The sequence below is a fragment of the Genypterus blacodes genome, unplaced genomic scaffold (genome assembly GCF_046128005.1).
Source record: "Genypterus blacodes isolate CSIRO-AG114 ecotype Tasmania unplaced genomic scaffold, CSIRO-AGI_Gbla_v1 ptg000070l_1, whole genome shotgun sequence".
Classification (NCBI taxonomy): domain Eukaryota; kingdom Metazoa; phylum Chordata; class Actinopteri; order Ophidiiformes; family Ophidiidae; genus Genypterus; species Genypterus blacodes.
In genome coordinates, this window is record NW_027466880.1 from 1,877,097 (window position 1) to 1,888,526 (window position 11,430).

Here is an 11,430-nt window from a genome sequence, read left to right on the forward strand (position 1 = left end):
AACTTTCGTACATGCAGCCTAGACTGAAGCAGAATGACTGTGTAATCAATGTTATTTTAACAATAAAACACTCTTCTATTGCAGTGTAAATACTTCTGAAATACTTTTATTTAGAATCTGTCACTCAACTAGCTAAGTCTTCATTCAAAGGCAGCATCATTTATCAAAAGGATGGACAAAATAAATAACCTGAATGAGTTTCTTGCATTTTCGGAAGGAAAAGCCTCCAAACAAATGATCCACACATGTGTGAAACCAGATCAGAGTCGTGTACAAATTGGTTCACTTGCATATGACTGAGCTTTACAAAAGAACAGAGGAACGATTTGGCTGAAGTGTCGTGCAGATATTAATGCCTTCAGCAGGACTGTAGGCGTTTTTTAGCCATGTAAGCACTGGAGACTTGGTTCATGACAGCGAGAGCGCTGAGAGCTGGGCAGAGTGCTGACAGGTACCAGCTGTAGTCCCTGACAGACGTTGTGAACCACGTGGAGCAGAGGCCCAGACACAGGCTGATGCTGCCCAGCAGGTATGTGACGAGTCCAGATGCTGCGTGGTAGCGTTTGAGTTTGGCGAGGGACCAGCCCTTAGCGAGGGAGTGGTAGATGAGAGGCAAAGCTGCCACAGACTGCACCGAAACCACACACACGGTGATCAGGCCCAGCAGACCGTGCCAGGAGGTGAAGTGGGCTTTGCCATTTAGGTGCTTGTTGTAGAAGATAGCTGCCAGGCCCAGGAGCGCACAGCACAGAGCCAGGGACTGCAGGATCCAGTGAAGTCGGACCTTAGTCTTGTGTAGACACTTTCTGATGGGAGAGCCATGCCGTGAGAAGATAAGGATGGCCTCTGTCATCAGCAGGGAGAACTGGTGGGAGGAGAAAATGAAATCTGGAGGGGATTGTTTGAACTTTTTGTAGGTTTGCTGTTTTAATTTGAACATTTTACACTTACAGCCAGTGTCATGAAGAAAGGGTGCCACGAAAACAAACCTGAAATGAAAGAGGTTATACAGTCATCGGAGAGGGCTGACACAGACATGGAAATGTATGAGAGGAACGGACACTCACTCGATCCCGGCCATGACATAACTGCCATGAACACCGTGAAGCCGATGCAGACACAGTGGGTCAATACCGAGGAGCCTATTCGGGCACAGCCGTAGATCCGAGCCTCGGATTCGGTCTCTTTGTTGTGAACCATGTGGAAGGTGTGTGGATGCTGTCGGGACTGAAAACACACCGTCACCTAAAGTGACCCCTTAGTCACAGCTAAGTCTTATCAGCAGCGGAACTAATGAAAGACTTTCTGCGTTACTCTATTAAACTTCTGGCTGTTTTAAAGCGGAAGCATTTACATTTAATCAAAAGCTTCCAACTGCCACACGTGCACGAAACTCTAGCTTGAAAGAATCATACATATAAGAGTTGTCCATAATAACAATTCCTCGTACATTACCGCTTTTCTAGTTGTGTCGCCAGACTTCTGGTCTGGGTCTGTCAACATAAAAGCGTTTTCAATCCACTCCCCCTATAAACTATGGAGGAACCCCTAAGGTCACGGTGGAATTTCTACATGTTAAATTGCGACAAGTTTAATGCGTTTGAAAGCTGGTGTTCGCTCATTAAGTTGTACTGGGCAAATGGGTTAATGTTTCCTGCTTTTATTTTGAAGCCGGAACTCATGACCGGATGTCTTCTTTTATGCTAATTCTTGCCAATGTGGTTGAAAGCTCCCAGCTGACGTGGAAAGTTGTTACTTATCCCCTGAGGTACTGAGAGGAAAGGAGAGATGATTCGTGGACGGATTGGTAGATGAACTGATGCCTGAAGCTGTCAGCACAAGTAGCATGTTTATGGATGAAATGTCAAGGAACAATAATAATAATAATAACAAGGATGAGTATGAATTCGAAGTCATTATAGTAATGGTTATTAGACGATGTGATATCGTTCAGTCTACCATCCATCCAACATCTCAATGGACACTCAGTCCTTGTTGCTCGCTGCTAATTGTGCTCAAATTCCTCTCTAATAGGCCTGTGACTCCACAATAACAAACACCCACATGACAAACGAGATCATTCAGGTCTCCCTCTCTCTCTCTTTTACCCTCCTTTTCATCATTAATGAAATTTATAATTTATACTTTTACTTATACGTTTTATTTTCTTTTTAGTAGAATATACTGCAGTCTTGACTTGAGTAGCGGGTTTGTGGCCGAATAAACATCCCCTCTGTACAACTAACACTAACACTTACAACTGTGTAAATATGGCCTGTCTTTGTTTGATTTTCCCAGAGAAACCACAGAGCAGCTTTCTGTCAGGGGAGGAAATCACTTATGGTGGATAAGGAATGCTAAAATATAAAACCAGAATGGTAATGACTAATGTGACTCAATTTGACAATGTATTTTTGTCAGTTTCTGGTTTCTGATATCCACAAATGCATTTATAACCTATAATGGTTCCTCAACAACAGACAAATGAAAACAAATAGAAATATCTCTTGGGATATGTTGCTGAAATATTTCGTCTGTATTTCACCACCATGTGACCCCTGGCCAAAGATAAGGGCTCAGGTTGGAACTCATAGTTCTGTCCTTCACACTCCCTTCCTGTAAGATCTTGCTGTACTCTTTTCAGGGGGGAAAGCCTCATAAAACCTGGCTGCTAATTAAAGAAAGTGATACTGGTACTTATTCTGAAGACTCGTGATATTCCAACATTCATGCATGACATAACACTGAGTCACTATAAGACACCATATTTCAGCCTGGAGCCTTGGCTGAGTCCATATGGCCCTTAATTAAAGATTAAAGCCTGTATTTACTACAAACTGAGATACCCATTTGTGTAAAAGGAGATATTCTTCTTCAATTTTGAAAAGTAGTCTATCAATCATATAATACAATATAATATATAATCAAGATATGACACTTTATTGGACTGTGATAATTCCTCTTTAACAGTGTCACACACTAACAGACTATGTCGTTTACATTCATTTTGGACCAACATTATATTCATTACATCTTGTTTTTCCCCTCCGCTGTGTGATCCGTGATCTCTGGATGGCGGATTAGACGCTAATCCACCTCAGTCTGAGTCTCTATGGTCATGCGCAAATTGAAGAGTGAGCGGTCCCGTTTGTGGGCGGACGGCTCGGAATTATCTCAACGACTAACTGCTTTCACTCTCATCTGTGATAAAGTGGTGCCGGTAAACCAAACAAGGTAAGGTTTGTAACGGTTATTTGTTTAAATCTTTGCTCCACTTGTTTAGTCTAAATAGCGATTGTTCGCTCTGTCGTCACTGCCTGTGAGTTTTCGTCCCGTTTCAGACTGCGGGATTAACTTCGACTGTCCCGTTAATGGCTGTGATGCATTTGATAAACTACAGCAAATGCATATCGAGACCAGATCAACCAAACATGCAGGTTTACGGGGAAATATCCCACCCGATACAGACACTAAACATATGGAATGTACGTTTACTGGGCGCTCCTGGTCACAATGTGCTCTTGTGTGAATAACTGGTGACCCACTTGGCCAATAGAGCCCCGGCTTGTTCATATTCTAGTCACAATGCAGCTCCACAGCCAAACTCATGAAACTTGGTTTAGATGCACCTGTAAACATTTTGCCACATTCAACCTACTAACATGCAAAGAGTTTTGTTTTTTTAATCAGTTTTATTTTTCATGGCCCTACAGTGTTTGCATATCAAGTGCATCCTGCATGATCTATTTCATCCTCTTTTGGTCTAACAGGATGTTAAACATGTTAAAATTAGACTGGAGGATTTGACTCTTTGCATGGTGTCAGAGTTCTCAGTTACTCAGATTTTACGTGAAAGCTCCTTTTTGTCAGAAACATGCAGCTTTTATATCACTGTCATTACCAGCTTTCACAGGATTACACATATAATTGTATGTGAATACTGGCCTGAGATAAAGGTTAATCTTTAGTTTTTCCATTTGTGAAGCCCAGACTGGAAAGATGCGGATATTATAGTTTATGATTGAATGAATTGAACTTCATTTAAAGATGGTAAATTGTTGTTTATTATGTTGAGTAAGGGCAAACCTTGTTAATGCTCTGCAAATATCATCTATTGTTACAGCTCCAAAGGACTTGGTGGTCACCTGTTTATCTACACACACTAGCCCCATTACATATGTGGAGGTGCACACTATGTTGCTCAGGACCAACCAAGCAAATCCATGAGCAGGAAGTGCTCACTTGAGATGTCAGGCTCCGTATCAGGGACAGGATGGCCAAATGTGAGCTGATCGAACTAAAGGACCTCAGTGTAAATGATCCTATTGAGCTGGCGGCCCCTGTGACCCGCACAGCCACACCACCCATAAAGCCAGTCCAGCCCAGCCAGTCCCATGTGGTCCGTCTGATTGGAGACAGCGTCAGCATCGAGACACCTTCCTGTCATAAAGGAGCTGCTGCTGTGGGACATGATTTCCAGCCTTACAGTTATACTCATCTTACCTGGTGTGACCTGTGCGGAGAATTCATCTGGGGACTTTATAAGCAATGTTTACGCTGCACCAGTAAGTGCACATGAATCAATGTTATTTGGAAGTGTGTCCATGTTAACCATACTAAGTACTTCAGTACATGTAGAGTGTGCCAGTGTATGGATTCACTTAAAAATTAGTTTTCAGTGTTCAGAGGAAAACTGCAGAGATTAAAAAACATACCCCCAAATTAAAGCCTAAATTTGCTATGCAACCCCAAAATCCTTTCAACCTACAGCTCCATGAGCTTTGACAAAGTCATCACTTTCCATTTGATAAAATGCAGGATGCTCATGTTATGTTTTCCATGTACGAGACTTGTTATCACAGAGTATTTGCCAATGTGTAGGAAGCTCTGTGGAGCTTCATGTTTGAACAGTGGGGGCCTGGGAACATTTATGTTATCCCTATCATTTGACCTCAGGCATTCCTGTGGTAAGTTAGGGGCTCCGTTCAGTGAAGACAGAGGCTGTGGTAACACAATGAAAGAAGTAAATGATAAGATCTCTGAATAAAAAGGTTGACTGGTGTGTTCTGAACCTAAAACATCAGGGAGTGGTCATGTGCTGTGATCATTTTGTGAAATGAATGTTATTTCTTAGATGTTTTTGTACATTGTTCATTTAAACATTTAGAGTAAATGGGTGTAACCTAGTTCCAGGGGTTCCCAAGGCTCTGTGAGTTGTACAAGATGGTCAAACAAGGTAATCATTACCTACCTCTTAGTTGTTACCCACTGTTGTGGCTTTGAAATAGGTTATGCATTCTGTTCAGTTTACCCCTCAGGCTTTGACCTCTGAATATGAGTTCTAGGGAGCTGTGACAAAATCTCTTCCTCTCTTGTTGGAAAAGTATGTTGCAGGTGAAAGAGATTGTGCTGAAAAATGAATCAGTGTAACACCTCTGAGTTTAATGATCCTCTGCTGGGTTCAGAACTTATCAAGCAACACTTGTTTGTTTTTTATTGACCACAGAATGCATGACTACCCCTCACTCTCTCTGTTTCAGACTGCAGGTATACATGTCACTACCGCTGTGAACCATTCATCCAACTGGACTGCCACACAGAGGAACGTTTAATAGACCTGACAGGTTTGACTGAGGAGCCCATAGAGTCAGACACAAATGTGGTGAGAACCAATATTGAAGATATACAGATTAATGTAAAGGTTTCATTTGTCTTTCTGTCATTTTTTGTCACTTTCTGCCTGTGCTGATATTGTGTGTGGGTAGGAGAAAGCAGATGGATGCTACCAGATTGTCCACTGCTATCCACAGAGTGTCAGTGTGCCATCTGTCCTCGGAGACACTGATTTTATTACCGTCTCAAATGTCAATTGATCTATACAGCAAGTAATTTAGGAGAGAGCTGAGGGGAGAGGGGGTTACTTAACAACATCACAATAAAACAGCTATTCAGGCTCAGTCAAGGGCCGAGCCAAAACTGATCAAATACTGAAGTTAATATGCAACACACGTGAAGAATTTCATACGACATCTTTACAAAAACATAACCAACAGCATCAGCTGTCAATTCTGTTCACTTAAGATGAATAAAAAATCGATCAGGCTGACAGCAGTTTGACCCTTTCAACACCTTAGATTTATTGGCAGGGAGGAGCAAATGCAAATGCTGGTATATAAAGAGCTTTCATAGGAGTCTGTGTTCTCCAGACAGAGGAGAGAGAGAGAGACGCAGGAGAGTGTGTAATGTTATGGATGACAATTTCTGACACGCAACCACAGAGATCATTTGTTGTCAGGCGATGTGAGAAATCTGAAAAGGAGATGACTCGGGGAAGTACAGCCAGCAGTACATTCTGCAGTCAGGGAGGCGGCGGCTCAGAGCTGGAGTTATTTTTCACTGCGTATACATCTTTCTTTCAAAAGGTCAGGAGGTCAACGGTAAGGCTTTGTCGTAGCTCAGCATTCCAACAGACACACAGCTGTTTGCACTTTCTTTTTGGTGGAAGATAGTTTTGTTTGGCTTTTGACTGTGTTTGTTGCCTGGCAGTCATTTTCTCTTTGAATCATATCTTTAGAAGCTAAGTTTGAAGACATCATCTGTGGTCCTTCTGCTTTTCAGGATGAACAGATTGATTTGGGTAAACAGCAGCTGACTGTTGGTGAGATTCAGCAAAAGGTTAAGGACTATAATGCTCAGATCAACAGTAATCTCTACATGGTGGTTGTGAGTAAATAATAAAACCTTTTTCTCTGAAGATTCATGCTTAAACTTTTCACAATTTTGAGAATATTATATTATTTAAAACCAATTCTCTTCCCACCCTATGGCACATCTGTCTGCAGAGTAAAGACGGGTCCTACACTGGCTTCATCAAGGTCCATTTTAAGCTCGTTCGACCGATCTCCCTCCCGTCTCCTCAGGCTGTGTGCTCCACAGAGGAGGGAGATCAGCGGTGTGGTCCGATGAAACGCCGGACCTCATTCTACCTCCCCAAAGACGCCGCCAAGCACCTGCACATAAGCTCGAAAACACGGGTACGGGAAGTAATCGAAGCTCTGCTCAACAAGTTCACAGTGGTGGACAACCCAGCAAAGTTTGCCTTGTTTGAGCGCAGCGAGCGACAAAGTCAAGGTAAAAATCTTATATGCTGTTGAATTACATTAAAATGGAGGTATTACACAACCTAAAGTACTGATTGTTGTTTCCCTCAGTGTACCTGCGCAAACTCTCTGATGATGAGTGTCCCCTCTTCCTGCGCCTCTGTGCTGGCCCCAATGAAAAACTCCTGAGTCTGGTTTTAAAAGAGAACGAAACAGGGGATGTTAATGTAAGTTTTGTATTTGTCACAGAAAGTGAGGAATTGTTTGTACTGTATATGGAAATCTGTTTAATTTGAAATGGCTCTCCTCCACAGTGGCACGCATTTAGTTTTCCAGAGTTGTGCAACTTCCTACGAATCCTGAAGCGGGAGGAAGAAGAGCACGTGCGGCAGATAGTAAAGCGCTATGCTGTTGCTAGAGACAAGATGAAGCAAGCCATGGAAAGGATTACTACCCCTGGTTAACCAGAGACATGGGAGTCCACACACTGAAATATGGAGAAGAACTATCGGCTATTTTAAACAATGTCATGGTTGGATAAGGAATTTTACAGTAGGATAAAAGGGAAGGAAAAAGCTCAGATAGTAAACATATTTGAGAAGAAGAAATAAGCTTAATCCTGTTGATTGATTGATTGATTGATTGATTGTGAACTTACTGTCAATATTGTGACTTTTCTGTAAAAAGATTCATGATTGGATGGAAGTGACTGAACATACAAATTTGAGATCATCAAGGATTTAGTTTGATGCAACTTACTGGGGTAAACTCACGCTGCTTCATTTGATTATTTATAGTGGTTTAAAAAACACTCTTGAGTCCTGCTGGTCATTTTTTTTATTGTCCCCCATCAAAGAGCAGTTTTACTCATATTCTGTGAAGCTGTTTGTATTTTGGCACTTAAATGAACATGTTTGGTGAAGTTGAAATGTGAAACAAATTATCTAATAAACTCATAATTATAAACCAAAGTTTGTTTGTAGTGATCATGTGTTCATTTTGAATAAGTAATTATTTTGAGAGTGTGTGTTAGACTAACAATAGATGGTCCACATTCAAGATAAAGTAACACTTTCATATATTTTTTTGTATATATTTTATATATTTTTTAAAAATTGAACTTCATGATATTGGGAATATAATACTTTAGATAGAATATAATACTATAGATTTTAATATAATATATAATATAGATTTTCGCTACTTGAGTAGCGCAGTTAGCAAATATAACCTCATGGCATTACACCTGACAAACCATCTGATCTAAAAACCTAGACTGAAGACAACATTTTTATAGTGCTATATGCAAGAAATATTAAAGAAACACAAACCATGATTAAATGTGGAGGTTGTGAGAAGAAGGCAGTGTTCTGGTGATATTAAGTTTATGGGAATTTAAATCGATTACTGAAACTAGAGAAACTAAAAAACACGGACAATGAAGGGCACAGTCAATTCCACAAGATGGCAGTATTGCAACATTAAAGACAGCCAGCTGCTGGGAAAGCACGATGAAGGCGAGTTATATTTTTATTAAGATTTTATTGAGTGACGACATGGAATTACGTAGAAAAATGATATTGCTATTCACCAGAACGGAATAAATAAACAAATCATAGACATACAGATGGAACATTATAGAACATATAGCACACATTTGGATATGTTTTTGTAGAGGCCAAAAATAACAATGATTGTGCGCAGCTGTAATGTTTATAGATACCTACGAAAAATAATGTAAAAAATAGTTTGTTTCAATATTGAAATGTGTCCATTAGAATGGCAGCTGTTGCAGTTTTACTCCTAACCGCACGGTGGCGATAGCGGGTACAATTTTCTAATCCGACGTCACAGAAAGACAGAGGAGATCATTAGCATGTAGCACAAACAGCTCTTTTCGATCCAGATTTAGCAATTCATCAAACAACAGCACTCACCAACGTAAGTGACATTGCTACGGACAGAACAAATCTCCCTTTCGGTACGTTGACAGCCACACAGAAAACCATGAACCAAACAGCTAACGGTAACTTTGCCATCGTTTGTGAACGTTGTGCTCCATTTGTGGCCACGGCTAACCTGGCTAATGCTACTGTCACTACTTCCAACGGTCATGTCAGCAGCTAGGGGACAATATCAGGCGAGTTTGGACTTAGCAGGCGAGCTAACAGGGTAACATGGAGGGCGATTGAAGCAATACACGCAGCTTTACATAAACAGGTTGCCGCTTCGGTCTAGTAGCCCAACAAATATAAACAGAGCGTCCTAATTCTGCGTTTGTAAATGTCAACACTTATAACTCGTTAGTTGGCGTCTAATGGAAGCTTAGTCGGGTCTGTGGTGAAGGCAGAGCGGTTGTCTGGATTGTAAAATCACAGAGCTGCACTGTCATGGAACATGCGTGCTAGCTGGCTAACACTTAAATGGCAACATGCTGATTGTGTTTGATAATGCTGCCCCTTTAGAGACAAAAGAAATAAGAATTACATTAGTAAAGCTGTATATAGAGTAGTAGTCATGTACATGTCAGGCTAGATTTGCCTGTCTGTACTAATACTCATTTCATCTGTTTGACCTAGATTAACTTCAAATCCATGCCTTCACTATTTTGCCTGTGACTTAAAATGAATTCTACCTCTCCCTGTGCCTCTCTTCCCAGGAGCCCTATCCCTGTGCATTGTAGCTGCCCTGGCTGTCCTGTGACCCAAGAAAATAATGTGCTGCAGCTGAAGATGGGTGGTAGCGGCTCCAAATCCAAAGGATTTTGGCCTTTCTCTGGCTCAGGTAGCGTTGAAGAACCAACCAAAGATGGGAACGGGAATGAACAGCCGCTGGCAAGAGCCCGAAGTTTCCCAAATGCGACACCTTTCGTGTTCACTAGACGAAGGTAAATATCAGACTTGGAAGCATGTAGAGGCTTCCTCATGTGTGTTGTGAGACTTTTAACTGTTACCATGTAGTGTGATACTGTTATTTTTGCTCAAAGTAAATAACAAAGTCTTCTATTACTGACACCCGTGTGTATCCTCTGCAGCTCATTGTACTTGGACGAAGATGGTGACTTGGCCCACGAGTTCTACGAAGAGACAGTTGTGACAAAAAATGGACGTAAAAAAGCAAAGCTGAAAAGGATTCAAAGGAATCTAACGCCTCAGGTGAGGAAACAACCGTCCACTGTCTCTATATCCTGTACTATGGCTTTAATTCCCAACATGAGCTCTCTGTGTTACCGGTTGAAATAAATGTCCTCTTCTCTGTCCATCCAGGGAATTATAAAGCTGGACCACCCTTGCATACATGTAGATTTCCCAGTTGTCCTTTGTGAAGTTTGACAATATCGGAGGAGCATTCTCAGATTTGCCACTGTGTCAACTCCGTCCTGCGGTTTCCCTGCAGCTGGAAGCCTGAACGCTCTTTTGAGAAAAAAAATAAAATCAAGATCTCTTGACATGTCGATGCCGTATGTGGACAGGCTGATGTAATCTGTGCTGAGCCTATGCATGTGATCTGTTTATGGCTTGTGTGCACTTATAGAAACAGAATAGGTCACTGAAGGAGATCTAGAAGGGTGCCAAGCTGGCAAACATACTCAGTTTACAGTTCATGGTTTGTGTGCATGTCAGTCAGTGCGTGTCTGCGAACATAAAACACAATATAACGCAGTCCTGGTCCATTGCAGCCAAAATGCTCCGATGTGAATCATTGAACTCTAGGATGTAAAGTTCTTCACTCGAGTCACGGCCAAAGCCAGAGAAGGATGAAGCGCACACTTTTTCAGTACCAACATGATTTGCTCTATTATGCATGAAACAATATCTGCTGCTTGATAACATCCACAGGGAGCTGACAATCAGTGGCCATCGTAATCTTAATGGATTATTGTCATATGTTAACGTGGAAATACCGGCTTGAGTGACCTTGGTGTGACGAGACCTCAGAGCCACACACGTACACAGCAAGCAGCAGTGAGTCTGATAAGAGATCCTGTTGGTTCCTTTGCTGCTTTGGCATATTATGTTTCATTTTTAATTTATTATAACTGTTGAAATTGCATTGTTTTATATTACAATTTGAAATGCTGAACTGTGTCGTGGTCTCTCTCTTTTTTTTTTCTGTATAATTCATCACATTTCATCACGAGAAGACGATATATTACAGTTCCATCATATCATTCTGAGCCCACAAGTTGTAGTAACACATATTGAAATGTCTGTCTTATTTTTTTTTGCATAAAGGTTTTTCATAAAGTTATCAGGGTCTGGATATTCAGTGTGTCATGATGAGAGAAAAGGGTGTTGATTCTTGGAGTAAATTAGTTTTTTTAAAGCCA

The 11,430-nt window shown here is 41.2% G+C and overlaps 3 protein-coding genes across 7 annotated transcripts; 2 read left to right on the top strand and 1 right to left on the bottom strand.

Moving 5' to 3' along the window:
* Positions 1 to 86: 86 nt before the first annotated feature.
* On the bottom strand, positions 87 to 1,525 carry cyb561d2 (cytochrome b561 family, member D2). Its single transcript, XM_076156556.1, has 3 exons — positions 1,068 to 1,525; positions 952 to 989; positions 87 to 865 (listed from the first exon to the last, which is right to left on the bottom strand). The coding sequence occupies exons 1-3, from the start codon at positions 1,198 to 1,200 to the stop codon at positions 359 to 361; spliced, it is 678 nt and encodes a 225-aa protein (XP_076012671.1). The 5' UTR covers positions 1,201 to 1,525; the 3' UTR covers positions 87 to 358.
* Positions 1,526 to 3,069: 1,544 nt separating this feature from the next.
* rassf1 (Ras association domain family member 1) lies at positions 3,070 to 8,049 on the top strand. 2 transcript variants are annotated; one of them, XM_076156407.1, is made up of 7 exons: positions 3,070 to 3,234; positions 4,124 to 4,565; positions 5,541 to 5,662; positions 6,619 to 6,723; positions 6,843 to 7,131; positions 7,212 to 7,327; positions 7,415 to 8,049. In XM_076156407.1, the coding sequence occupies exons 2-7, from the start codon at positions 4,274 to 4,276 to the stop codon at positions 7,562 to 7,564; spliced, it is 1,074 nt and encodes a 357-aa protein (XP_076012522.1). In that variant the 5' UTR covers positions 3,070 to 3,234; positions 4,124 to 4,273; the 3' UTR covers positions 7,565 to 8,049. The 2 variants fall into 2 exon arrangements, with proteins under 2 accessions (XP_076012522.1, XP_076012523.1); XM_076156408.1 differs by lacking the exons at positions 3,070 to 3,234; positions 4,124 to 4,565; positions 5,541 to 5,662 and adding an exon at positions 5,679 to 6,458.
* Positions 8,050 to 8,952: 903 nt separating this feature from the next.
* tusc2b (tumor suppressor 2, mitochondrial calcium regulator b) lies at positions 8,953 to 11,183 on the top strand. Of its 4 annotated transcripts, none has more exons than XM_076156916.1 (4): positions 8,953 to 9,126; positions 9,760 to 9,987; positions 10,135 to 10,255; positions 10,367 to 11,183. In XM_076156916.1, exons 2-4 carry the CDS (start codon positions 9,833 to 9,835, stop codon positions 10,430 to 10,432), a joined length of 342 nt encoding a protein of 113 aa, XP_076013031.1. In that variant the 5' UTR covers positions 8,953 to 9,126; positions 9,760 to 9,832; the 3' UTR covers positions 10,433 to 11,183. The 4 variants fall into 4 exon arrangements, with proteins under 4 accessions (XP_076013031.1, XP_076013030.1, XP_076013029.1 ...); XM_076156915.1 differs by having other exon boundaries at positions 8,953 to 9,081; XM_076156914.1 differs by having other exon boundaries at positions 8,953 to 9,041.
* The last annotated feature ends 247 nt before the right edge of the window (positions 11,184 to 11,430 follow it).